The sequence below is a fragment of the Ixodes scapularis genome, unplaced genomic scaffold, assembly GCF_016920785.2.
Source record: "Ixodes scapularis isolate PalLabHiFi unplaced genomic scaffold, ASM1692078v2 PGA_scaffold0__279_contigs__length_252992795, whole genome shotgun sequence".
Classification (NCBI taxonomy): domain Eukaryota; kingdom Metazoa; phylum Arthropoda; class Arachnida; order Ixodida; family Ixodidae; genus Ixodes; species Ixodes scapularis.
In genome coordinates this window covers 88,116,292-88,142,576 of record NW_024609835.1, presented here as the reverse complement: position 1 = coordinate 88,142,576, position 26,285 = coordinate 88,116,292, and the positions used below count along the sequence as shown (strand labels likewise).

The 26,285-nt window shown below is 46.4% G+C and overlaps 1 protein-coding gene across 2 annotated transcripts; it reads right to left on the bottom strand.

The window, feature by feature from the left end:
• Nucleotides 1–4,919: 4,919 nt before the first annotated feature.
• LOC8023412 (exosome complex component RRP46) lies at nucleotides 4,920–26,039 on the bottom strand. 2 transcript variants are annotated; one of them, XM_029966619.3, is made up of 5 exons: nucleotides 25,805–26,039; nucleotides 25,606–25,719; nucleotides 23,148–23,269; nucleotides 22,919–23,059; nucleotides 4,920–5,168 (listed from the first exon to the last, which is right to left on the bottom strand). In XM_029966619.3, exons 1-5 carry the CDS (start codon nucleotides 25,893–25,895, stop codon nucleotides 4,965–4,967), a joined length of 672 nt encoding a protein of 223 aa, XP_029822479.2. In that variant the 5' UTR covers nucleotides 25,896–26,039; the 3' UTR covers nucleotides 4,920–4,964. The 2 variants fall into 2 exon arrangements, with proteins under 2 accessions (XP_029822479.2, XP_040071077.1); XM_040215143.2 differs by lacking the exon at nucleotides 25,606–25,719.
• Between the last annotated feature and the right edge of the window lie 246 nt (nucleotides 26,040–26,285).

The following is a 26,285-nucleotide window of genomic DNA, read 5'->3' as shown; positions in this document are numbered from 1 at the left end:
TTTCCCATTTTTTGAAGCTGTCGCGTCGTCCGCGGTTTACTGACACTTCGCTTTACTTCGTTTTTTTTCTGGAATTTTGTGGGCGAGGGTTGTGTTGTCGGTGGGCAACCAGCCGTAACAACACAGAGCCACTTGCTTGCCCTTAGCCAAGTACGTGGCTTTGCGGAGCTGAGCAGCAAGGGGAACACGGAGGGGAGGGGGGAAGGGGTGCAGGCATTGTTCAGTACGCCTCCAGCCAAACGCACGGGGGCTCAGCATATTCCCAGCACCCCCTGGAAAATGTCAGCGGGTGCTCAAGCCCCCGCTGCCCCCCCGGTTCCGGGGTCCCTGCTAGCCAACGTCTGTTCAGGACAACAATTCAATCTGTTTTTGGATCATGTCATGGGGCAATCTAAGCCTGGTCATTTGGCTAACACTAATATTTTGATTTCGAGTTCAAACTGTACCATTTGTGCTTTTCGCAGAGAGGAGGAGGGGTTTTGCAGGTTTCATGAAAGTGGGCTTCTCTATCTAGCTAGCCCCCACGCCATGTGGTTATGGCACTTTTCTGCGTCTTGATCTTGGATGGGTATTGGGGAAACAAAAGCTTCCTAAAGACTGCATCTATCAATTTAGAGACTTTGAAGGATCATCGTCCAGTAAAAGAACCATAGTTTCTTCAAGTTTTGCTTGTAGATAAGCAAGTGCTTCTTTAATCAACCTTGGAAAACCGGGAATATAGCGAAATGAAACTCCGAATTTTATAGAATTGGGATAAACTTGAAAATGTAGAATTCTATCTGTCCTGTGCATGATTATAATAAAAATAATAATAATGTTTATTTTTTTATCAAATAAATGATGGAGGGAGACCGAGGAAAAAAGCTGCATCATGCAGCTTGACGAGTCCCCGGCCCCCCTCTCACACAAACAGAAGTGGCACATGAAAAAATAAACAAGACACAATGACATTCAAAAAGTAATCGGGCGGCAATATTAGCATTTTTTGCAGTAACATAAAAATGAAAATGTCATACATGTATACATTTAGATATATACTCAGAAAACACAAAGCATTATACATCGCAAAGCTCTGAAAAGGACTACTAAAAAGACACACTGGAAAAAAATTCTCGAATATCTTGTCTCAATGACTTAAAGGGATACTTCAACGAAATTTGAAATATTCCCGTCGTGTTCAAAAATAGGTTGAAAATGATCCACAATATCCGTAAATGACAATCGCACGTTTGTATTTTGATCCTGGTGGCTGTATTTTTCGTTATAAACGGCCCACTCTGGCAAGCGCTTGGAGAAGGCCCAGCCTAGAGCACGTGACATCCAACGCAATCGTGACGTAGGTCGTCTCAAGACGAGCAAAGCTACGGCGAGGCTGACGTCGAAAGGATGGCCTAGTCGTTCCAGCCACCGAAGCGGCTGCTTTTGTACGAATTTTGAGTGATGGGTTAATCTTCTATAATCTTCTAGGGGGACAATAGCGACTTCTGCGACACACAAAAGGGATTCTCGGGAAGAGGGGAGTTCCTCCTTCCCCCCTTCTCTCGTCGTGGCCGAAGACGAGACAATTTCCGTCACTAGCTGTCAAGGTTCCTAGACGAGCATTACAAACGAGGCGTTAGCGACATCCACCAGGTGCTCTTTGCTAATCGTTTAATTCATTTTAAAATTCCTTTTCGAGAGTTTTTTAACAAGATATTGGTATGTTCCATGTGATACTGCTCTTTTGAACACATATAGACCAAAAAATGAGCGCCGAAATTTCGTTGTAGTATCCCTTTAATGGGATCAATATTTTCGGAGTTAAGAAAATTAAGTAGGCTTGGAAGCGTATAAGATAACATTTGCTCAGCATAGGCCGTTCTAATATTGGGTAACTTTCAGTTTTGCAAACTTCGAGTGGGGTAAGTTGGTACTTTTGGAGCAAGAGAAGCCAGGTCAATCAGATTAAGATGATTTTTTTGTACTTCAGATTTATAACGCACACACAAACAATATTTATATATATTATTAACATTAATCAATTTTAAACTTTTAAATAAGGGTTCACTAGGGTGGTCGTATGGGACATTGGAAATGTTTCTTAGCATCTTTTTCTGCAACAGAAGTAGTTTATTTAAGTTTGTACTTGTACTATTACCCCAAACTAGGTGGCAGTAGTTTATACGAGAGAAAAATAAAGAGTTATAAATTAAAAGTTTGACGCTTCTTGGTAAAAGATGGCGGTGTCGATAAATCAAGCCAACAACACGCGATAGTTTAAGCAAAATATAATTAACATGGCCGCCCATCACATTTGATCCATGAATACAACACCAGGTCTTTGTCCTGCTCTACTGTTGACACAAGAGCCACTACTACACAATAGTTGATAAGGCGATTACAGCTGGACGACAGCAATGCCCTGAGAACATGTGCTTTCTCAACTGTGCACAGGTGGTGATGTAGTCGTGATATCCCATGTTTTCTTCCTGAAAGTTGTGTGCAACACCAGTATGTACTGGTTATACTCAATTCAATTTGAGCCGGTCATATTCAACTCGGGGGGGGGGGGGGGGGGGGGGGGGGGGGCGAGGCGAAGATTTTGATTAAAAACTGTCCTCGAATGAGAAAAGGTTCAAGCTTCATGGGAAAAAATATTTCAACTACAACTTTATTTTTGTTGACCTTGAACATAGCCCGCAACAAACCATCTGCAAGCTGCTTTTCCCTTTAGGAAACCCGTCTCGTTTCCTTCTTTTAATGGTATCGGGATGTTCTCCCAGCATTTGGGTCACACACGTCTCCCCTGGGGTCCGAAGAATTCCCCTGTCACGTCGCCTATTCTTCAACATAATTCCCGAAACACAAGATCTGCAGGAAAAAAGAAACATGCCCCCAAAGCGATATGTGAAACAACGCACAATACGAGGATGGTAAAGAAGTAAACGGGACAAGCGCTGAACTGATGACTTAACATTTATCGAAAGAAATCCTACAAAGTAAACAATCAAGTCACTGTCGTATCAACACTTGTCTAATTAGGCTGCCTCTTTTTTTGTGCGAGTAGACAAAAGTTTGGATTTAGCAGTTGTTTTTGCCATACTTATTTTTTTTTCATATGCTTCTAATAATTCTTGGACTGTATTATCCACTCCTCTCTCAATGATCGTAACGCCACCGAAAGGTAAATAACACAGACAAGTGCTACAGTGCAGGGGATAAATAAGAACCCTCTGTGGATCGAAACGACCAATGCTCTCGAGGTCTATTGCTCGTTCGATTTACCTCTACCTCCTGCACTGCTGCAGAAAAGTAAGGCGGCATACTTCAGGTCATATCTCCATATCTACCAAGTTTGGAGAAACCAAATCCGGAAGACTTTCTAAGACAGGGGGTTTAGAAGAAATATTGACAATGGATTTACATGAAGATAATGTCATTAAATTTCTATTGCACTGCTCGTACTAGCCAATTACAGCTGGGTCTCTCTACCATTGCTGCCCTCTGTTACTATGGCAAAAACTCCTCGTTTAAAGGAACACCGACCGAGTATTTATCCTTGCCTAGGCTTTCATTTGTACATGACATACAAGAGCCCAACTACCCAGAAAACAATTTGCAGCTCGAAATTTGTTTTCTTTCCGCCCGAAAACCGCCAATTGAGCACTGGCTGGTTTGTGTCGCGCTCACTCTCTTCTCTGTGGTCACGTGCCATTTTCTATGGTTTAGACAGAACCACCAAAGGTGATCATCGAAGGCACACACTCAATATTAAAAATAGAAGAAAAATATTATAACCATTTTTGTGGCTTCTACAAACTGCAAATATGTTGATTGAAAAAAAAAAAAAAGTTGCACAGTTACGCAATTTTTGGGAACACACTATATTTCTTACTCCCTAGTCGAATTTCGGTTTCGACTTCAAGCAGTTGCGTTTTTGACTTCATTTAAATATATATGTGATGCTGTAGCAAAATACTGATTGGATAGTCTCCCGACACCTCAATGGATCGCCTAACGAAAAATAAAAAAAATTTTGCCGGGTGTCAGTGTCTCTAAGTGCAAGGGGGGGGGGGGGGGGGTTATTTTGCATTTTCCGTGAGAAGTTTCTGTGAATCGTACAACCGTATGAAATGGTTGAAATTCTGGAGTCTCCTGGGCGATTCAAGCGATTTGGCAAGTATTGCAATACACATACCGGAAGTACTCTGCCCTACACTTTTCCGCAGCGGTGTAGGTGGTGCAGGTAAATTGAACGAGCCTACTAATACACGTGCTTGTTTCGTCAAAGAAAAATATACCTTGAAAACAGAATATCCTAGTTTTGAGAACTGACAGGTTGGACGAACTGATCGCTCTGCTTCTCTAGTAAGTATAATTCTGGTAGTTCTGCTTATTAAAGGAAATGGTTTTGTAAACCTTTTCCTTTTGACTATTGGGAGTTTGGGACACTGCAATCGAAAAAAATGATAAAGTGCAAGCTTGTTATAAGACCTTGATTTTGACCAAGATTTCGGTCTGTTGTAAAAGGAGTATGTTATATGCAGATATGAAGTTGAGTCAATGGTATGTAGAGGAAAACCAACCAAACTTCAGATATCAGTATGTTTTATCCAAATCTCTGTTGTAACCAGGTCTGTTGTAATGAGCTTAAATATTGTCTTCTGGAAGAAAAGTCGGCAATGGCATAATTTAGTATTCGGGTTCAGACTCCAAAGTTGTTCATAGCCTTACCAGTACAAAAGGACACCTGTGGCATTGCAGTGGGAAAAGCAAAGCCGGTGGCTACCTCAATGGTGGTTGCTCGCAATCATTTGGGAGGAAAGACTTCACCACCATGGACATTACCCAGGATGATTTCACAGAGCTCAAACCTGGGAGAAAAATGGCAGACCAAGCAGGTGGGTCACGCAACATTAAAAAGTGAATGCAGCACCAGACCTTTTCTCACAAGCTTTATTATGACGAAGAAGCACCGATAACGGTCAGTCGTCTTCTCCCACTTCAAGACACTTGCTGTATCGTCTGCGGAAAGCGTCCCGATAGAATGCAAATATGTCCGCCGCCGCGGCACGGCATGCGCTCAGGCACTTCTGGAACTCCTGCGCGGAGAAGCGGCCGGTCGTGCGCGTCGACACCACCTTGCTGTCCCTGCTCTCGAAGGAAAAGGTGCACGTCGCCCTCGCTTCCTGTGGGCAGAAAATTTGGCAATGCATGAGCTTCAACCAAACTGGGGCACTCTGTGCTCAATGAAAACACCGATAATATTGGGCGAATCCCGACTACCTCAACAGCCGCAATACAAATAGGTGAGCTGTTTAACAGCTGTTTTGGTCACCTCGGATCTCCGAAGCTCTCCATATTGTTCAATAGTGTCTTTTGTTTTTGGTCATCGTTGGGGGGGCGTCCCTCCACCCTTTTCGCTTCAGCTCTGGTGGCGTCATGTCGCCTCCAGAAGCTCCCTACTTCCATAGTGCATGCACTCGCATGGGCAGCCACGAGAACCGTGAGCATTCTCACTGGCGTATACTGACTGTCCATCTTTTAGCGTATTTGCAAGACTATTGTCTGTGCATCATACATGTAAAAAAGTTTATCCTTCATGCTGCGGACGACCTACAGGTGCCGCCCATATCTTCAAAAATAAAAAGGTTTAAAAAGCTGCAGCAAACAAAGAATACGACATTCGGCGAGACAGTGGGAATAAAAGACCATAAGGAGGAGGTTGCGACTCTGCCCCGTTGCCACAAGCGTGGTAACATCTTACTACCTCATCTCCCCACCTTTTTTCTCTGCCACGTTGCCACAAGCGCGGTGGCACTTATTACCTCATCTCCTCGCCTTCTTTCTCCCCTTCCCTGATCCTCTCGGACCTACACAAAGTGCAAGCTGTGCGAATAAACATTGGTTCATTACTAGTCACTACCACTGTTGTTACTGCATCACTGAAACAGCGACGAGAAATAGGATGGCATTTCTATTGAAGCCAACCACAGTTCAGTGAAACTGCCAACAAATGACCAGCTTTCAAGATCAGACTTCAGGTGTTCTTCGAAGGAAACAGGGTTACGGACGACAAGAAATGTGTCCTGCTCGTCGCGGTGCTAAGCTCAAACACTGAACATCATTAGTAGATAGAGCCTTAGTGAATGGACTTCCGTGCAACGTGCAAGCAGCATACAAGTCATACAAGTTCTCGTGCAACCAGCTGCAGGCTGAACCGGTGAGGGACTTCGTTGTGGTCATCTCACAAATAACCAAGAGGTGCAACTTTGGTGCCGCACTTGACCGGACGCTGAAAGTTGGAATACTCTGCAGCCTCTGAAATTCAGCTGTGCACCAGCAATCCCTGCCCAAGCTATTCTCGACGAGAACCAAAGCCGAGAAAATCGCCGTAGTAGCAGAGATGACTGAAGAAAATGCCAAGAAGGCACAATGTGCCATGGCAGAGAAGGGGGGGGGGCATGCACGTAGTGGGAGGATACTCCCCTAGAAATTCGGAAGGAATAGCAGGAATGTCGTGTTCCAGATGTGGCAGAAGTAGACACTATCCAGAAGTGTACCGTCTCCATTCACTTCAGTGCTACAACTGTCATCAGCATATTGCAAAACCCTGTTTTCGTCATGCAGATAGGCCGGTCGGCGCATCAACAAGGTCATTGTGACAGTACATTGGAGGACTGCGCCTCGGGAGAAGAACGACTGGGACGCCAACACTGAAGACCAGTTACGCTGGAGGCGTCAAACCTCCGATTTCCCTTCTACACATGAACCAGACGTGACCACTGAATGGTACATGGTTGTGTCTACAAACTGAGTGGGACCAGGTTCCACCCTGGTTCTGTTCATGATCATGGCAGCTGACTGCACCTGCTGCCTTTTATTTGGTCATGTAACAATAAATTGAAGAAATTCTATTTTTTACACTCCTGTACCATCGTGCAAGTGGATACGAGAATTGTAAAGACATACATAACTTTATTCAGCTTGAGAAATATGTTTTGCATTGAAAGAAATGGAATTATACTTGTGAATTTTGACAGCAATTATATTGTGCACGCCCATGTGAAATATTTTCTGGAGCATTCACACAATTGAGTTCACAATTGGGGCTGTTCTCGTTATGCATCACAACCAACAGTGAACCATGCAGTTGAGTCTGACTAGTGTGTTTTATTAATATGTATCGTGACCAACGTTGGATCAACTCAATTTCAAATAAACCTGGGGATTTTTCGCTGGGGCATGCCGGATGACCATCGTTGGTTTGGCTTATAAAACCCCAAGACCTGAAAATTTGTATGTATGTATGTATCTTTTATTTCAGACACAAAAAGGGTCTGGGAGGCTGGGGCAAAACAAGACGAATTGTCTTCTGCAAGGCTCCAGCCCCTTTTTTACAGCACTCGGAGGAGACACAGGAAGATAAAAAAAAACAAATATACAAAGATACAGCAATTTTAAAATCGACAACAACACATAACTGTCAACTTCGTACTAACTGCAGATCATGAGTGATTTAGTATATATTCTACAATCCTTTTTTAAAATGGAAAAACGAAATGTGTACTTGGGCCATTTCTGCTATGTCTGGGTGTTTGTTTAGTAGATCTGGTACGAGATATGCAAGGTGCTGTGTACCGTAATTAGTTTGAACCCTGGGTTTCGTATACTGTGCACTTCTAAGACTAATTTGCCGAGGTTTGATCGAAGATCAAACCTCGGCTTCGCTTTACCTTAGTTCAAAGCACAGTCAATGCTATACGGGTTGATAAAGCCACTGCAGCAGTGCCAAGAGCACGATCCAGGGGCATACCTGGCACGACTGTCGAAGTCGTCAGATTTGAATCTTACGAAACTCCACTTCAATGAAGTCCGCTCACTGTTGCCAACAAAAGGGCCAAAATCTATAGTTTTAGCAGCCCTGTATCTAAGAGAGCCACTTATAAGTCCACGCTACTCCAAGATTTAGGACGTAATTCAACAGGGTCGTGCCGGTGAACGAAACTCGCCGCGTAAGGTTTTTGCAGCCGATCACACTGCAAAGTCCCATCTTGGTCTCGGCAATGCCACACACTTTTATTTCCTCCATTTGCTCAGCGGCTCGGCTCGTCCTCTCATCGTGGTCCATCGCCTGTCCATCGGGGTCTCTCACGTCTCGCCGGTCTTGCCTTCACGCTGCTCTCGTTGAACCTAGCAGATGGAGCTAACGCAGTTTTTGGGCGTGTGTTGTTCGTGTTACCAACTCTGAGCTCCCAACTGCTACTTGTCAGAATGCCATGTTTATTTACAATGCCTCGTCTTCCTCCTCTACCCTCAAAGCCCAACAGCACATCTCTCCCCAGGTTTCACTAGTCGTCCACTGCGTGTAGTATACGCAGTTGATCCGATGTCGGGTACCGTAAAGTCACTGGATCCTGGGAAAGTAGTGCCATTGCCTTCCCTACCTGCTAGCTGGACACAAACGGATACTAACATACAGACGACCTAAACCTAGCAAGGCGATTGGCTAATCGGTCTACGTTGCCATGGAAATCGCCATCTTGGTCCATTGAAATCTTTGAAGCTCCTAAAGGGTCGTTCTAAACCAGTCGCGCCAAGATTACCATGGAGCATCATCGTACTGGAGACATTCCTCGCCAATATAAGAGTCTTTGGCACTCTGTATGCAATCAACTTATTATTCATGTCCATCTCCATGGATCTCTTACAATTGTATTGTTCTTCTTGCGTATTTCAATACAGTAAACTTATTTTTCAGTGCCTCCAAGCACCGACACAGCATCTGGTAGTGGTACGGAGGTGTACGCTTGTTTCGCCGGTGTGTAATTAGCAAAATCTCGGTATACAAAAAACCACTCCATAAAGCTACCCGACACCAGCGAATCTAGATCGGCTTACCAAGAACGGAGGGGTCAAGGAGAAATTGCTCATTTCACGGACCAAGATGGCGACCACACGGGGAACTTGGCGTTACTAGGATCCAGTGACTTTAGGGTACCGAAGTTTCTTTCATGACTTCAGTCTCTGTCATCGGTGAGAGATGGAAGCTGTTTCTTCGAAGTGTAGTTGTGTCAGTGTCCACTAAGTACGATCTCATACTCTCAGTTGGACACTGCACAATTACACTTTTTCGTTGATCGGTAACCCAGACAACATCACCTCTTCTCAATGGTTTGTGCTGTCATACACCATGTCATCTGTCATACTAGTTGGTCTTCTGTCCATTCATTTTTCTCTTCTCCCACTTTTAAGGTCGTTGGGGGTCCACAAGTCTCGGTTCCAAACTAGAAGAAACCGCTAGCAGTGACGTTCCCAACTTGTGGCCCATAAGCAACTCGGCGGGACTATATTCATCGCCTAACGGTGTTGCACAATAAGACTGCAACACAATGTAGCTGTCTGATATCTTCTTAAGGCTTTTCATAATAATCCCGACAGCAACTTCCACAAATCTATTACTCTGCAAATATCCTAGACTGGACGTTTTAAGTTCGAACCCCCATTCTTGGGCAAACTGGTAAAACTCACTTCCGACAACTCTATGGAATTATGGTTCGTTGTCGCTGAACAAAACTTCAGGCGTTCCACGTCGTGCAAAAATTGACTTTATGTGTGTTGTGACACGTGTCGCAGTCATACTGGTGAGAAGTGCAATTTCTGGATATCTCGAGTAATAATCGGTCACCAGAAGGTAATTCTTTCCTGACAGATAGAACAGATCCACTGCGACTTTCTGCCACGGACACTCCGGGAACTTTGATGGAATCAAAGGTTCATGATGGTTGGAGATTTCCTTGATGCATTCAGGACACCTGCATACCATGCTCTTGATGGCTGCTGAAAGTCCTGGCCATGATATTCCAAAAGGCAGTCTCTTGAACTTGGACCTTCCGAAGGGTGTAATGAAGGTCGTTAGAGCTTGAGACTCTTTAGCAAGTTCGAACTGCTAAAATCCGGAGTTTGCGTCAACTTTCGAAAAATATTTTGCTCCAGCAAGCTGCCCAAGAACATGTTCTCTTATTGGAAGGGGATGAACTTGTTCAGTTCAGTCAAGTCTACACCTATAGACCTTTTTTATAAGGGTGCCGCCATCTTGAAATATCGTCACTTCCAGTATGGGCGAAAACATTGTTTTGCCGTCGCCATGCCAATAGAATGCATTTAGGAGATAAGCGTAACCGTCAACCATTCTCGTTTTGTCTCCCCCCTATTTTTTTTTACTACTTCCAGATTGAAACGTTTCAATATTTTTTCGTCACCCATACTGAATATGCCTACTTAGCGGTCGGGGGCGAGAGTAAGCGGAAAAGGTCTATACGGATTTTTTCGTTGGGTTTTCGAACGATCACCATGCCAGGGTATCACTCAGTCGGCTCTTCAATGGGCTCGATGATTCCCATTTTAACCATCTCACCAAGTTTTGTTTTGGTCAAACCGAGAAGTGGAATAGCCACTCTTCGAGGTGTCATCAGCGCCAAAGGCTCAGTGACGGGCCTGATTTTGATCATGTATGATATCTTGATGTGGCCCAGTCCAGTAAACAGTTTTGGATATTCTCTTTTTGGGTAGACCGTACTACTCCGCAGGAGTCAACTTGGTCAAGACGATGAACGATGCCTAGTTGTTTACTTGCATCTCTCGTGAGCAGCGGCTGTGCAATTCCTCTACAGTATACAGATCCACACTGAAGTTCTAGTCTCTGTAGTGAAGAGTCTCGTTCATGACACGAAGAACAGTCAGGGTCTTCTGACTTGTACCCTTTAGGACCTTCTCAGGGCTTTGTAGAGAAACATTCTTGAAAACGTTTCTGTATATCCTGTCAGGGACCACGGTGGCGTCAGCACCCGTGTCAACCTTGAATGTTCTGGAGACATCTCTGACGTCGACCTCGAGTGTCCACCGCTCTCCCTCTGAAGTTGACACAGTGCCGAGGAAAGCTGTTTCCACGGTCGTTACTTCCTGCAGTGTGGCAGGCCTTCTGCAAACACTCGCATAGCGTCCAATTTTTCTGCATTTGTTGCACGCAGCTTTACGTGTGGGGTACTTGTCCTTCTGATGCAGCCAGCAGTCACATTTCAAACAAACTTTTTCGTTTGTTTGTGAACTGGAATGAGACGGTGTCGTCTTTTCCTTTTCTTTGACTTCCATTATTTTCAAGAGACATTACTACTTTGTCAACCTTTTCTTCATGTGAAGTGCTGAGAGTAACTTGCTGTTTCTTGACAGCTTCTGACTGTCAAGCCTGGTTTGTAGCCTTCTCAAGTGTCAACTCCGTATCTAGTTGCATCTTCTCCGACAGCTGGTGGTTGCAAACGCCGATGACGATGCAATCTCGAATCATCTCCTCATGTAGAACTCCAAAGTCGCAAGTCTTGGCAAGGCTATGAAGGTCAATGATGAATTCTTCAACGCCTTCAGTTTCTCGCTGGCTTCTGTGAAATTTCATAAATGATGTTTCAACGGACGACAAAGTGCCGTTCAAATTTTAAAAGTAGTTTTTCGTACTTCGCCATCTTTTCTGTGTTAAGGTTCAACAATATGAGGGCATTGTCAGCTTTACCACACATAAAGTAGATTAAAGCGTTCACCTGTTTTTGCTCAGGCTTCTTGGAGAGACCGCTGATTATGCGAAAGCGTTCGAATCGCCGCTTCCAATGAGGCCATCCATCTGGGCTCGTAAAGTTGAATTCCTCGGGCAGTTGGCACTGGAGTGAGTTGGCGGCTGCCATCACTCCCCGTTCCTATCCAAGCTTGGGGTCCTGAGCTTCTGACACCATGTGTTATTCGTCATTACTAACTCAGAGCTCCCAGCAGCTTCTTGTCAGAACACCATGTTTATTTACAATGCCTCGTCTTCCTCCTCTACCCTCAAAGCCCAACAGCACAGGGCACGAACAGCTGACACATCGCGCACCACATTCGCTCCTCGAGTTTTGTTTGGTAAAACATTCCAGACGCACGACGGACCGCGACGAGCTGATGGCACGGTCCGTTGTCTGCTCCTCGGCGCCGGTCGGGGCCTCGCTGCCTCGGCCTTGCCAACTCTTCGCTCACATAAATCCTACGGGGCGAAAGCGAGCGCAATGCTATGGCTACATTCTATTTGCCCTTTTTTGTTTGGCAACAAACTCAGTGGCGCCATCTATAGACCGACACGCGGGCTTGACGTCACGGCGCTGCGGCGGCGCCAGCGGCGCTGCGATCGCGCCGGAGCCGAGGGGTGTGGGCAAAAGGGTGCACGTTTCGCGTGGGCGTCATAGTATTTCAGCGTGCCGCGAAGCTGTGTTGCCGTTAATCTCACCAAAATGTACAAGAAAAGTAGCGGAGTGAGCTTCTACAAGTTCCCGGCAGACTCTGAAAGGCATAGAAGGTGGATAATATCCGTGGATCAAAAATTATGGTCGCCTCGCGCGTTTGTGCGGTGAGCACTTTCTTGAAAGCAAGTAAGGCTTCCATTTCAATCTCCGTCCCGAGGCTTGCTTATCTACAGGGAAACCGTCCTCTGATCGAGACCACCCGGATTTTGTTCCCACGGGGTTCGCGCACAAAGCATCGGCCAAGCGCTCGTCGGAGGCTCGCTACGCCCGTGCTACCCAGCAGAAGGGGATCGGCGACAGAACGGCCGTGTTGTAGGCGTTACCGAAAAAAAAGTAACGAAATACGTTACTCGTTATTTGCAAATCAAAGGTACGCGTTATTGAGCTACGTTGCCTAAAAATAAAAGGAACACGTTACCGCTACCGATAAAAAGTAACGCAGGTTACTTCTGCGTTACTTTTTAAATTATGATTTAACACGTTTTACGGTTTTGACGATACGGGTATGCATAAGCTCATATATCAAGAAACATAATGTTCATGCAGAAACAGAACATAATTTATCTCTTTTTAGGGTTTCACCTAAATACTGACGAGATAAAACGCAAAGAAAAACATGGCTTGACGCCTAAAAACGCGGAAAAACTTGAAGTGAAATTGTAGTAACGAGTAACGTAACTACGTTACTTGAAATAGTAACGTAAGTACGTTAACAGTTACTGTGTCGAAAAAGTAACGAGTAGGTTACTACGTTACTCAAAAAAGTAACGCGTTCCTGGTAACGCCGTTACTTGTAACGTGTTACCGTCAAGACTGCAGAACGGACAAAGCGTTACTGCTTGTCATGCCTTGTGGTCATGAGGGTGGGAAAAATAGCCTACCTTGACTTGAAGACGCTGTGTGTATTTATTTAATTAATAAATATACTTCCGCAGACCCACAGTCTGCTGCTCCCGCCGGCAGTGCGGAAACCGACTCGAAGTAATCGTAGGCCTCGAGAGACTTGTACGTCTGCTCCGGGTCGGCCGTGAACTGGCTTGGCGAAAAAACTAAATAAACGACGAAGTGAGCCGTCGACTTCGGTGGCAGCAACTTCACGTCGAAAGTCCAGCAGGCCTTGTTTACGGCGCACGGATCCTCGTAGGCAACGCCGTCCACGCACAGTTTGTTTCGATACCGCCGCCGTTCAGGCTCGGGTAGCGAGCTCAAATAGTCGGGCATAGCATACGACATACGTTGCCAGGAAATACGACTCACAAATAAAGCTAGAAGCGTCTTTACAACGCCAACAACGAGCGCACGCCACACAACGCAATGGCGAAAACACGGAGGGCCGGGTCGCTTTTGCCCACATAGCCACCGCGCATGCGCGGCCTTCCGGCCGTGTTGGTAAACAGAGCCGCTCCGCGTGTCGGTCTATAGAGTAGCAACGCCACACTTATGGTTCACATATATTTTCTCATTTTTTATGCATGATTCCTTTATCATAAGAGGGAATGAAGCCTGACAGTGCTCTAACTATTTCCAGAGGATAGCATGTATCATTAACTTCGCAAATACTGCAAAACCCGCCAACTAGTTCAGAACCGGATGTGGCTGGGGACTATTCGCACACTGGTGCCACCACGTTTTAACTTGCGCAAGAAAGGGCGAAACAACCAACCACCGAACTCGCATGTGACAGGGTCACGTGTACCCCACGTAGGTACAAGTATAGTTCAAACTTTTGATGGCTGGGCATCAAAAAAAACGTGTGATGCCGTCCCCATGGCTGGCAGGGGACGCCTTTTTTGCACATTGACAGGGCGCAGTCATGTGACAACAGGAATCACGTGACCACCTACGAGTTTCTATGCAATGTGTCGATCAAAACATGGCGTCGAATGAACGTTTACGCGGTTTATTAGCATATCCAAAACAAACGAACTATGCTCCAGGGCACTTTCTGAAAAGAGCCTGGCTGGAAACGAAATTTGAACGCGTTATTCTTCTTACCTTGAGCACTTTTCATTGACAAAAACTAGGAAACCCCAAACCGATGCACCTTAACCAGCCATTTTGTTTGCTTTTTCTCTTTCAGCACCGGAACTTCATCAGCAACTCCAGAAATACGCCATACCGCGCTACTTTCACTCCTCGCGCACCGTCTTAGGATACGGTGCACGAAAGCGTGACCCCTTTACTCCAGAGTAACGTGCACCGGAAGTCGCTGTTTTTCACCTAGTGCAAGGAGCTCGAGTTCCTTGACTCCCGGAGCCGCTTCTGAACGTGCCCAATGGCACATCTTGGCAACTCCTTTGGTGCTATAAAACCCACATTAAAAAAGGAGCCAGAACCTAAAAAACATAGCCAAAAGTGGCCAACCTTTTTTTTTTTTTGAAGTATAGCACCTTAAGGTAAGCAAGACAGCCCAGGGTGTAGCATCAAGTACATGATAAGAAATGCTTCAGTGAGAACATGTTCCACACACAACTATAGAAATTACAAAAGATATGTCCTCGACACCCTTTGCTACACGTGCAGTATGCTCCTGATTGTGCAAGATTCTAAGGCATACCACCTGGTTTGATACGAAAATTCAGTAGGCCCTTGCCAGTCTCGGCACAGCGCAGCTACGGCAATCATTAGCAAGCACCAATTTCAATGCAAACTCTTCCCCAAGGCCTGGCATCAATGCTCCCACGAAAGCAGCCATGATTCATACAGGCTGTTTTGCGAATTAGCCCACAACCTCTCGCGGCATGCACGAGTGAGCCTCAAAATTTTGTCAGCATTACTACTCTATCGTTTGGAGGCAAATGGGACATTGAAAGAATGGTCGATGAAGCGGTCCTTACTGCCGTGGTCGAGATAAGACTGACTGAACCGCATTTGGCGCATTTTTTCCTTGTATAAGACATTTCTGGAGCGAAAGTTGGCGTCATCACAGCGAGGTTCGAGAGGTTTGAGCTTTACTGACACGTTTGTGCACAGTCTTCATCCCATGAAGGCTCCGCTGGCACGTAACTTTAGATTTTTGTGGTCGCACGCTGGGCCAGCAATGCCTTGTAGATGTCTATCGATTTTCTGAAGAGTTGCTTAGAAGTTTAGACTGTCCTCTCGGCCACCCCGTTGCTCTGTGGTTAGTACGGGCTTCACGTTGATTGGGTCACTCCCCATTCCTGCAGAAGCACTGCGAATTCGCGTGAGGAAAATTTCAGTACGTTGGTCTGTTGGGAGAATCCTCGGCACTCCATCTTGTGCAAACATTGCGTCGAGGACGGCGATGACGTCTCTGGATGTCGTTGTCCTCAGAGGTTTAAGCTCAAAGAACCTTGAATAGTAACTGACAGTAACCAAGTAGTTACTGCGTTCATGGATGAAAAGGTCCATGCCGACGACTTCCCAGGGGTGGTTTGGCAGTGGAGTAGCCAAAAACGGAGGTTGACCTGCTTTCCAGTGGTCTTGACAAACAGAACACCTTTGGACTAAGCTGTCGATATGGAGGCCAATGCCTGGCCACCAGATTGATTCTCGTGCTATGGTGCGGCATTTGGACACACCCTGGCGACCTGCGTGAAGCTTCTCCAAGATTTCGAAGCAAAAGGCTTTCGGTATGACGAGTCGATTACCCTTGAACAACAGGCCTTTACTGTGGTTAGTTTGCCAGCTACTTCGTAGAACTGGTGGACTTCCCAGGGAAGCGTCATTTTATCCGGCCATGTCCAGAGTGTGCACTCGATTACCCTCTTTCATTATAGAATCTGTCTGTAGCTCGTTCTTGATGCGGTCAATCATTTTTTGGGAAGCTGGAAACTGTTCCAGCATGAGGAGCTCATACTTTCTGGTGTTGAGTATTCTTGTCAAAAGGCTATGTTGAGTAATGGCTTGTGTCACAGCATGTCGGCTGAGTATGTCGCTTTTCCAGGCGCATGTCCTATGGTGTAATCGTACTGGAGCAGTCGCATTCGGAATCGCTGCAGTCGTGGGCTCAGCTCATCGAGTCGCTTTGTTGTCATAAGGAGAACCAGCGGTTTAAGGTTTTCCTCAACGTAAAACTGCAGTCCTAGGATGTACACGTGGAAGTGCTCACAAGACCATGTCATCGCGAGCACTTCTTTCCCGATCAGAGCATAGCATTGCTCCGTTTTAGTGAGGGAGCACGATGCATAGACAATGGGCAGCTGCTTGACGTCAGTAAAGTTTTAGGGAACTGTTTCTGCACATCCGACACAGTGCAAAAGGACCTCCGGTTTGAACAGTGCATGTGCTACCGCAGAGGATTCACAGATGCGCGGCTCGTACCGGAAGGCCCATCATACCACATCGGACGTGCAAAAATTATAACCTAAAACTCGCTCATGTAGTAAAACGGCACAAATTATATAAGATGGTGCATCCGCTGAGACTGTGAGAGGCTTCTTCGGATTGTATTGTGTCAGAACCGGTGCTTCGGCTAGAGCTTCTTTCACTCCTTCGAAGCTTTGCTGCTGGTCGGCTCCCCAGAGCCACGCAGCGTCGATACAGAGGAGATCCCGCATTGGCTTCGTTGTGTGTGCCAGGTGAGGTACAAACTTGGCAATGTGGTTTGCCGTCCCCACGGACAATCTTATTTCTTTCACATCTGATGGTGGCGTCATCTCTGTGGTGTGATTGCATCGACTTTTCCAGGATCAGGCTTCGCACCTTTGCCAGAAACTATGTGGCCTAGGAACTCGACTGTCTGCTGTAGGAAGGTGCACTTGTCGATGTTGAGTGTTATGCCGGCTTTGCAGAGTCGTTCGAAGACTTTAACCAGGTTTGTGTCGTGCTCGGCCAGTGTTTTCCCCCAGACGATGATATTGTCTTGCAAGCAAGCTTGGCCTTATAGTCCCTCAAGGACTCTCAGCATTTTGCGCTGAAAAAACTCTGTTGCGGGCGAGAATCCGAAGGGAAGGCAAAGAATTTTGAAGTGCCCGAATGGCATTAGAAATGTTGTGTATTTCTGCGATTCTTCCGCCAGAGGCGCTTGCCAGTATCCAGCTCGAGCGTCAAGTCTGCTGAAGTGTGTGCCACTGAAGAGCTTTGCCAGATATTCATTTACGGTGGGCACGATTGCTAGCTCTCCGACGAGGTACTTGTTGAGCCCAGTGCAGGCTATGCTAAGGTGCAGTTCGCCATTTGCTTTTGCTGCGACGATAATTGGAGCACGCCACTCTGTGGCCTTGGTGATGCACTCTATATCATGGTGCTTTATCATCTTGGAAAGTTCATTCTTCACAGGTGGCAGCATCTTCAGTGGCGCAGGCCTTGGGTACGTAAGAGCAAAGGGCTTTGCATCTGGTCGGAGAACCACCTTGTACTCAACTTTCATCTGCACGAGTCCCAAAGTCAGCTGAGGATACTTGGCAAGGAGTTCGGAGATGTCCATTGTGCAGCTTGTCTCACCACTCAGGTTGAGGAGCTGTCGGAGAACTCCGAGAGATTTGATGGCAGGCCTTCTGAGAAAAGCTTCCTGTAGGCCTTCGACTATGAAAACATCCTCTTGAACTTGTTAAACATAGAAGCTTGGAAGTGCCCAGCGGTCGAAAGCTTGTGAAGACCTGGACAGAGAAGTGCCTTTCCTGGCTATCGCAAAGGGCCTATCACTTCGCGATTGTAGTCGTACGACACAATGGCAGTGACGTCGGCACCCGTATCGACCTATAGTAAGTTACAGGTCAAGAAGGTAGCGGCAAATGCATCTCAAAGGGAATCATATATCCCTCCGCCACCTCCGTATCCAATAGCGTCCCATCGTTTCCATGACATAGCGGCCAACGCGCGAGGAGGGTCTTGCCTTTTTGTACATATTTGCTTTATCTTTCGACTTTGACTTAGCATTGTGGAAGCTACGAGAGAGAGGTTAGAGTTTTCCCCCTCCGATGGAAACAAATACAACTTTTGGGGATTAGGTTCTCCCTCCGATGGATACAAAGGCTGCTTTATTAAAAAGTGGGATTGGAGACAAGTTAGAATCCATTGAAGCGGAACAAGGAGTGTTTCCAGTGAACTCTTCTTCCGACTGCAAAGGGATTTGAAACGTGTGCATCACGCTTGTGGGAGGAGCTTCTCGTACTTTCTTGAGTTGTAACCGACTATAGAATATGATTGAGATGCTGTTCACTTGCGAAACACCATGACAAGCGCCGCAGAACGCGTCAGCTCGACACCCTTCCACTAGGAACTGCGGTTAGTATTCTCAAGAGAGCAGAGTCTCATAGCCACATTGTAGGGCCAGCGCCTCAACCCCAATCCTACATGGTGCAGACGACGATTGGTACTACATGGCGAACAAGTGGACACCTGCAACCAGCTGTGACACCTATCGTCACAAAGAGTGGACGAGTGAGCCGTCCCCCTATCCACTTTGGTGAAGTGTGAGTGTTGTTCTCTTGCTCCAGTTCTTCTTTCTGTGTGCAGAGCTCAGTTCATTGACGGTGGCGTCGTGCTGACATTGCGCACCTCATATTTCTTTGTGGTGTTGCTTGATGGCTTCAAAGTTTCGCGCAGCAGCCACAGCGGTCTCGAGGGTAAGCGCAGAGTCGAGTTGTAGCTTCTAGCTGAGAGCCGTATCGAGGAGGCCTATCACAAATCGGTCCCTGATAAGCTCGTCTTTCAAGGTGCCATACTGGCACCTTGAAAGATGGCACCTGGCACCGGTAACAAAACTTTCGACTGTCTTGTGAAGACTGTTGCTTTCTGCGGTTGAATGTAGCGCGCTTGTATATGATGTTTCACTGCACAATAAAATGCTTTTCAAATGCATTCTTCACACAGTCGTAGACGAGCTTCTGTTCATCACCGACCTTGGGAGATGCTAGAATGTCCTCCACCCTGCGTCCCATGGCATACAGGAGAATAATTAACTTAGGGCGCTGTCTTGCTTGCTGAGTCCTGAGATGACTCGGTAGTGATCTCAATGCGTGATCCAGGGCTGCCAGTTGTCTGGACAGCAGAAGTCTAGCTTCTCTGGGAGAGCAACGACAAATGGGTTGAAGACTGGCATTGGAGCCCTTGCATCTGGTTACTGCTCAGACTGAGCAACGGTGTCAATGTGAAGGGGTGGGGAACTGTAGCCAATGAATTGTTACGCTAGCACCGCGGCCACTATGTCGTGGTTGAGATAAGATTGACTGAACTGCATAGGTTTATTCTAACATAGCAATACAGATGCGAGTCGCGCCGTGTCCAGCTGCGATCCGGTGAAGAGAGGGCCCGTGCGCGGAAGCAGCGGGCAGAGTCCAGGGTCACCCGGCAGTCGTGGCGATGATGATGATCTCCCGACACACTTTCAAAAAAGCTTGAGCCCTTTTGAGCACCGGCCAAACTGGACTCAAGCTTGAACAAAAAAATTTTCGGGCCTTGCCGACCCGGGCTGTGGTTGGGCAGCCGTGTGCCGCAAATTCTAAATTGTTGATAACAAAAACTGTGCTCATTGATCTTTTAGGATCAATGAAAACAAACAAGCGAAATGCAAAATCACTATGGCGGCATTCAGAAAAAAAAAAAGACGTCTTGCACTTGAAAAGTTTTTGCATGGATAAAAGAAAATATATGGATTCCACCAGTGTAGTGAGAAAGTGCAGTCAAGAAAACAAGGGCACTCCAGTCGCAGGGCGCAACGTGAGTGTCTCTTCTCTCTGCTTTTCAAACTAAAAAAAAAAATGTGACCTTGACTTTGCACTTTGTGCAGGGAGCCTTACTATGCCACCAAAGATAAGCTAAATATTGATAATTTTATGCTTATACAGCCTTTTGAAAATTCACTAGCGTGATTGTGATTGTTTTTTCACAAAAAACATGTAAAAAGGAGTTCTCTGTGAAATGAACTGAACAACGAAAGGTCCGATATCTCTTTTAGAAATGCGTAATGGCCACTTTTTTTTTCTCAAGATCACTTATGAATCCCATACCTCGCCTATATTCTCGAAAATACATTGTCTAAGTCGGGATATTTATCGTATAAAAAAAACTCAGTCCGAGTTTAAAAGAAATTTAAATAGAATATGCTTGCTTTATGCTCACACAGTTTTGAGGTTAAAGCCTGCAAACTTTTTCGGGCTCATGTATATAATCTGTCAGGTTCGGGCCGAGCTTAGGCTTATATTCAAAAATTTGTCGGGCTCGGGCCGCGCTCAAGCTTTTGTCTAAACGTTCTGCCAAGCCCGGGCAGTGCCTCTTCCGGGTTGGGTCGGGCTGGGCCTAGAAAATAATTCTGTCAAGCTTGGGCCTGGCCCGTGCCGTGCCTCTGCCGGGCCGGGCCTAGAAATTCGGGCTCGTGCAGTGCTCTACTGCAGAACGACTGATGACGCTCTAGTCCCCACTAAGAAAACACTCAAAGATGGAACTGTCTTTGCCACATCAAAGCTAGGCCACCAAAGTAATAAATCCGGATTCCAAGCCCTTAGAAAAAGAAAAGCTTCCTGGTTCCTCGCTGTGTCCTCAAAAACAACTACCGGCAACAGCCAAGACGCTGCACACTGCTGCGCACAGTTACACTGCTGCGTTTAAATTTAGTAGACTTAAGGCCTGTCCAAACAGGATACTACAAAACTCACGACTCCGGCAAATCGTGCCGCGCTCCGCTTCCGGCCGTCGGGGGAACATTTCCCTCCGTCAAAGCTCCCGGGGGGAAACTTCCCCCCCGTCAAATCTCCCCCTCGCTTCCTCCACGGTGGCCTTGCTCTGCTCATCACGTGGGTCCGGAGAGCCACCCACACGCTTTGTTGGCTATCGGTCAATCGCTCAAGGCCTTGGCTCAGAATACGGAACCACATCAGACACCATCACGACGAAAGTGAATCTCAACAAAGAAAGCAGATCCGAGGCGGGCGAAACGCACCCTTCGACGCAGGAATGTCCCAAATCCACCCGAAGCCGGACCTCCTTGGCCTTCGAGCCGAGGCGACGGCGGTACGCGAGGGCGTTGGCGAGGTGAGACAGACGCAGGTGGTGTGTGACGTCAATCTAACGAGGAGAGCAGTCGTGATCGTAAAAATTTTCACGACTCCTGCAAACATTTTCACGACTCCGAAAAATCGTAAAAATAGAAGCATCCGCTTCAATTTTCACGATTTGTCGGAGTCGTGCGTTTTGTAGTGTCCTGTTTGGACACCCCTTTACACCCCGCTAAATTTAGTGGACGGTGTTCATGCAACACTGTGACATCACATAGGAACCGTGCCAATCTAATGCAAGCCCCGACCAGGGCGCCCCTAGAGGCAAACAGGTCCGTTGCATAGGAGAGCTACTGCCAGTCGCTGCGTTGGTTGTGCAATGTAGCGGGTTAAAGCTGTAATTTCTGGGTGGCTATTCCGCACCAAGAAAGCTGCAACAATTGCAGCGTGGTCGGCTGCAACAGTACCTGCAAGAGCGCGCACGACACGAAGATCTACGTTGTTCCTTGGAAGCCGTACGAGGCGGAGTACCGCGCGACCTGGGTGCGACTTGTGTGTCCATACAGGTTAGTGGCATTTCTTTCCTTAGAGTTTGCGTTTTCCTTTCAGCTACTGACGAATAATACAATTAACTTTTTTCTATTCTAGCAATGATGAACAACATGGACACCTACGGCAAACTCTAAAATATGCAGCAAATACTTCACCGGAATCGAGAAGCGGAACGCGGTCGCCCACCTATGAATGTTTCCATCAGCCCACAGGAAGATAGTAGTGGGAATCGCAGAACGGCGCGAAAACAATCGCTCAGTTATTGTCAAGCTGATTCAGAAGGTAATAAATGTACATAATTAGTGCAGTCCACTCAACACCAACTAAGAAAGCTCTCTTACCTAATTACGCGAAGCTCAAAGTTTTTTTTGCGGGTGCGCTTAATTTCGTATATGGAGTACGGGGCACCGTGATATCCACTTGTCCGTCGAAACGTACCTTCTTTTATGTCGTACACGTGGCTAGATTCATGAAGGAGCTTTCCATTCATCATATTGGCACCACGGAAGCAGCTTTCAGGATTAGCAACTGCCTTAAATCCCGTCGTAACCACGACAGGAACACTGTTCGTTGTGCTGCTCGTTGCCATTGCTTCCCCCCCGATGACTGTGCACTGGCTACTGAGGAAGCTTTCCCGATTCGTAATCCCCTTAAACCCAGACAGGGACACTGTCTGCTGTGGTGTTCATTACCATTAGTTCCCGATGACCCTGCATCGGCAGCACCGGCTACCGGAGAAACTTTTTGAATTCGTAAATGCCTTAAGGCCCGTCGTAATCACGACGGGGACACTGTTTGCTGTGCTGTTTGTCGCCATTGCTTCCCGACGATTCTGCACCGGCTGCCGCAACACGGCCGTAACTTCACATGACAATAAATTCCTCTGAAATTTAGCGGGAAATGTATCCATTAGTTTTAACGGGGAATTTCTCTGCTAGATTTAGCTGGAAAACTGTGACATATCATGTCATGTGACGTGACGTCACGACATTGCGACGTAACACTGCAATTTCCCGCCAAATATAGCGGAGAAAATTTCCCGCTACATTTAGCAGGCCAGGACACACATACCCGAAACACACCCGGTATCTGCTGCAAAACCTCGCCAATAACGGCCATCGCCGTGAAAAGATTTTGGCATACTTGGGTCTGTTACACGACTAGTCTTACCTCTTCCTGTTTCTTATTAGGATCCAGCACAACGATGCCTGTGTGGGTGATCGCTGCAGAAACCGCAGCCACCTGGCATTTCATGGCAATGGCCGCATCTATGGCAGCCAGGCAGGCCGCATTAATGCAGCAGGCCAATAACTGCCCAGACTCGGGTTAAGGTAGAAGATTATCGACAGGGGACTGAAAGATAAAACACGGAAAGAAACGGGGAGCAACGAAAGGATACGCTGCCGTCATTGTGAAGCTCCTGCAGAGAGATGGAGATGCACGTTCGTGGATGGAGCGCAACCAACATGACAGTTTCCAGGGTGCTGCGGACGACTTTCTCCACCAATCGGTCGGAACAGTCTGTACAAAGAAGGAAGGCTGAAGCTTATAACATCAATGCAATTAATGCAAAGGTGCAGTTGAGCTGAACAAGATAAATTATAACGATCTCTGGAGAAGGGGGGCAAAGGACAGAAACAAATCTTCAGTTTGAATATTTGCGTTTGCCCTTTGTCCCCTTATTCCCCTTCTCCAGAAATTATTATCGTTAAAGCTTAGTTTTTTTAGACCCTACAGTTGGTGGGGGCAAGAAAGGAAGAACCATCCATCGACAATGAGGAACATGTTACTAGTTTGCTACCTCAGCCTGTGAGACAATTAAGCTAAATACCTTTACACTTCAATAAAAGTTAATCCTACTCTCTCAAGTACGTTGTTTGATACTTTACACCTTGACTGTCACTGAGCGATTGAGAGGGAATTTCGGTTCTGCTTGGTACAACTGGCTTGTCACCGCTAAAGCTGGAAACACTCATACCAATTCTGCTTTTGCCCATAAAAATGCTCAGGCTCCTGTCAAACTAATGTGACCAAAGAATCTGTCTCTGTTGAGGTTTGGAATGATATGTGGTTCCCACAGAAACATTTCCTGCTAAATTTACAGGGTAAAAGGATGTACACTCCATCCATGATGTTACCTCTTTCCAGAATTGCTCTCTAGCCGAAACATCAATGGTTCACTAATATATCTCTTTATTCTGTTGTTGGGAACGTCCATCAAAATGAGTGCGGTTGACATTGTTGGCACGTAAATAGTAGATGAAGTCTGAAAACGGAGGAGCCACAAGTGACTGGGGTTTGAACTTCGTCTCGCTCAATCACACTAGAGACAACCCGTCTATTTTCGGCGGAGTAGCTGAAGTAGCTTGCCAAATGCCAAGATCTACTAGTGGCACACTGCAAAATCATTAGAAATCTGCCTTAGGCAAAAAAAAAAGAAAAAACGATACGCTTCATAAAAGTTTGTTGCATATATTTCATTAAGTTCCAGAGCTTCTGCTGGCAGAGTTGGGAATTTATATAATTCTAAAACCATACTTCTTTAGGCTTTCTTTGCTAAACAACAATGATCCCTATAAAAATTATAAATTAAATGGTCTAGAAACAGTGGCACAGTCAAGGGAGGGGCTTATGAAGCTAAAGACTCCTGCAGCCCCCCATCCGACTGACTGTATAGCATACCATGCATTATGCTCCTTCCTCTTCCTTACTTTCCCTCCCCTCCCCCCCCACACACACCTCAAGCTATAAACATTCCAACCAACCAAAACCCTCTTCATCCCCGAAAGAAATTCCTGGCCATGCTACTGGGCCGGAAGAGTCTGAGAGATGAGGGAGGAAGGGGGAAAATGAGAGGAGAGAGGGGCATTTCACTGTGGACACCACACTTGACATTTTATCATTCTCATTGCATGCTTAATGGCACATAATTCCTCATTCAATACAACTAATCAAAGAGGGCTTTTGGCATAAACTCCACTCACTGCTGTGACAAGAGGGTCACGCTTTTAACAGTAGAAACTTGTCCAGCACTGTTTCCTCGCGTTTTACCGAGTACTTGATGAAAATGAGCTTACTGGTAATACGCTTTGACCACACAAGTTGTCACTTTGAGCAGACGACAAAGGCTAGTTCAAAGATCTGCGTCGGTTGCGGCCACAGCAACCCAGAAGATAGCAACGACCGAGAGACTGGGACAGCCGTGACTCATCATTGCTTCACGAAGTCACTTTTTCAATTATGCATGTTTGATCGTCCGTCTTATTATTTTACCCAGTCTTGAGTTCATCATTATAAAATTTAATTGCTTGATGGGTTCAATACAATGAGCCGTTCCGGTGCCTTTGTGGTTGCAGTCTTTTCAGTCGCTTTGAGGGCAACCAGCACAACTGTCTGAACCGAGCTTAAGCTACATTGCCCAAAAGTGCACTACACAATGTATGTCTCTTGGCCACCATAGCTGTGTCCGTTGGTGTTGAGCATGTAACGAAAGCAAGCAGCTTACAGAACACCTCCCTGGCATGCACCCAACTCCATGAAAGCTGTCATTCTTGAGAGCCAATAAACAAAAAACACGGGGTGGTGAAACCTTTTGAGACGTTACAACGGTAAGTCCAATGGTGCCTAGCACCATGGAAGCTTGGAGCTGCATGTTACGAAAAGAGCAACAAGCCCCACCCACAAAGCTCTCCAGTTACACCTCTGCTAAAGTGGAAAGTGCAAAAAGCTTCGTGGGAGGAGCTTGTCCAACCTTATTTAACCTGAAAAAAAAAAAAAAAAAGAGACACCATAGTTTACACGAGCAGCACACGGACATGGCCAGTTTTAGAAGAAACGAGCGGAACACTCTCGATTACTTTGATGTCCAGTCTTTGAGCGATAGAAGACCTCCACCGTCGCTTTCTCTGCAAGCTCCCGAGCCTGGCGCACTTCGATGGGGCCGTAGACTCCGGCCTGGATTACTGTCTCCCCTAAAAATTAATAATGAATAGTAAACGCAAGCGTTAGGACCCCACCGGGGGATGTCGAAGTCGAAAGAAACCGGCGTGGACCTACCGTGTGCCAGAAGTGCCGATCCGTCGGGCCGAGAAATGTTGTCGAATTTCACTGCCAACTTTCGCAGACGTGCCGGATTTTCAGTTTCCATTTCTGGCAGACAAGGTCGATCTACGTTAGAGAAAGGTAACTGACGTCGTAACGCTGTAATTACGTATTCTGAGGCTCAAGACGAACTCTGGACTGGACCCGGTAATTTTATGTAGAAAGGCGCCATTTGTTTACCTGCGGGACCAGCACTGCAGCAGCTCCCTGGTTGTACTTATGATAATTATTTGTATTTCAACTTTAGGCAACTGTCTACTTTTATTTTTTACTGCACTATTTTATTATCCCACTGAACAATGTATTGAATTTAAATTTGATTAGTAGTAGTATACAATGGTAGCAGCAGCGCAAGTGCGGCCACCAGACGGCCATCTTGGGAAATGGCGAATCGACCGTGTAGAGCGTTGCGGAGCCTAGGCGACAGCGTGCTGAA

Excerpts from the sequence above, each read along its gene's own strand:
- LOC8023412 (XM_029966619.3), bottom strand. The coding sequence starts at position 25,895 with ATGGAAACTGAAAATCCGGCACGTCTGCGAAAGTTGGCAGTGAAATTC. Across the intron at positions 25,720-25,804 it reads ATCGGCACTTCTGGCACACG|GGGAGACAGTAATCCAGGCC; the intron begins GTAGGTCCACGC and ends ATTAATTTTTAG. Across the intron at positions 5,169-22,918 it reads CTAATAAGAAACAGGAAGAG|GAAGCGAGGGCGACGTGCAC; the intron begins GTAAGACTAGTC and ends TTCTGCCCACAG.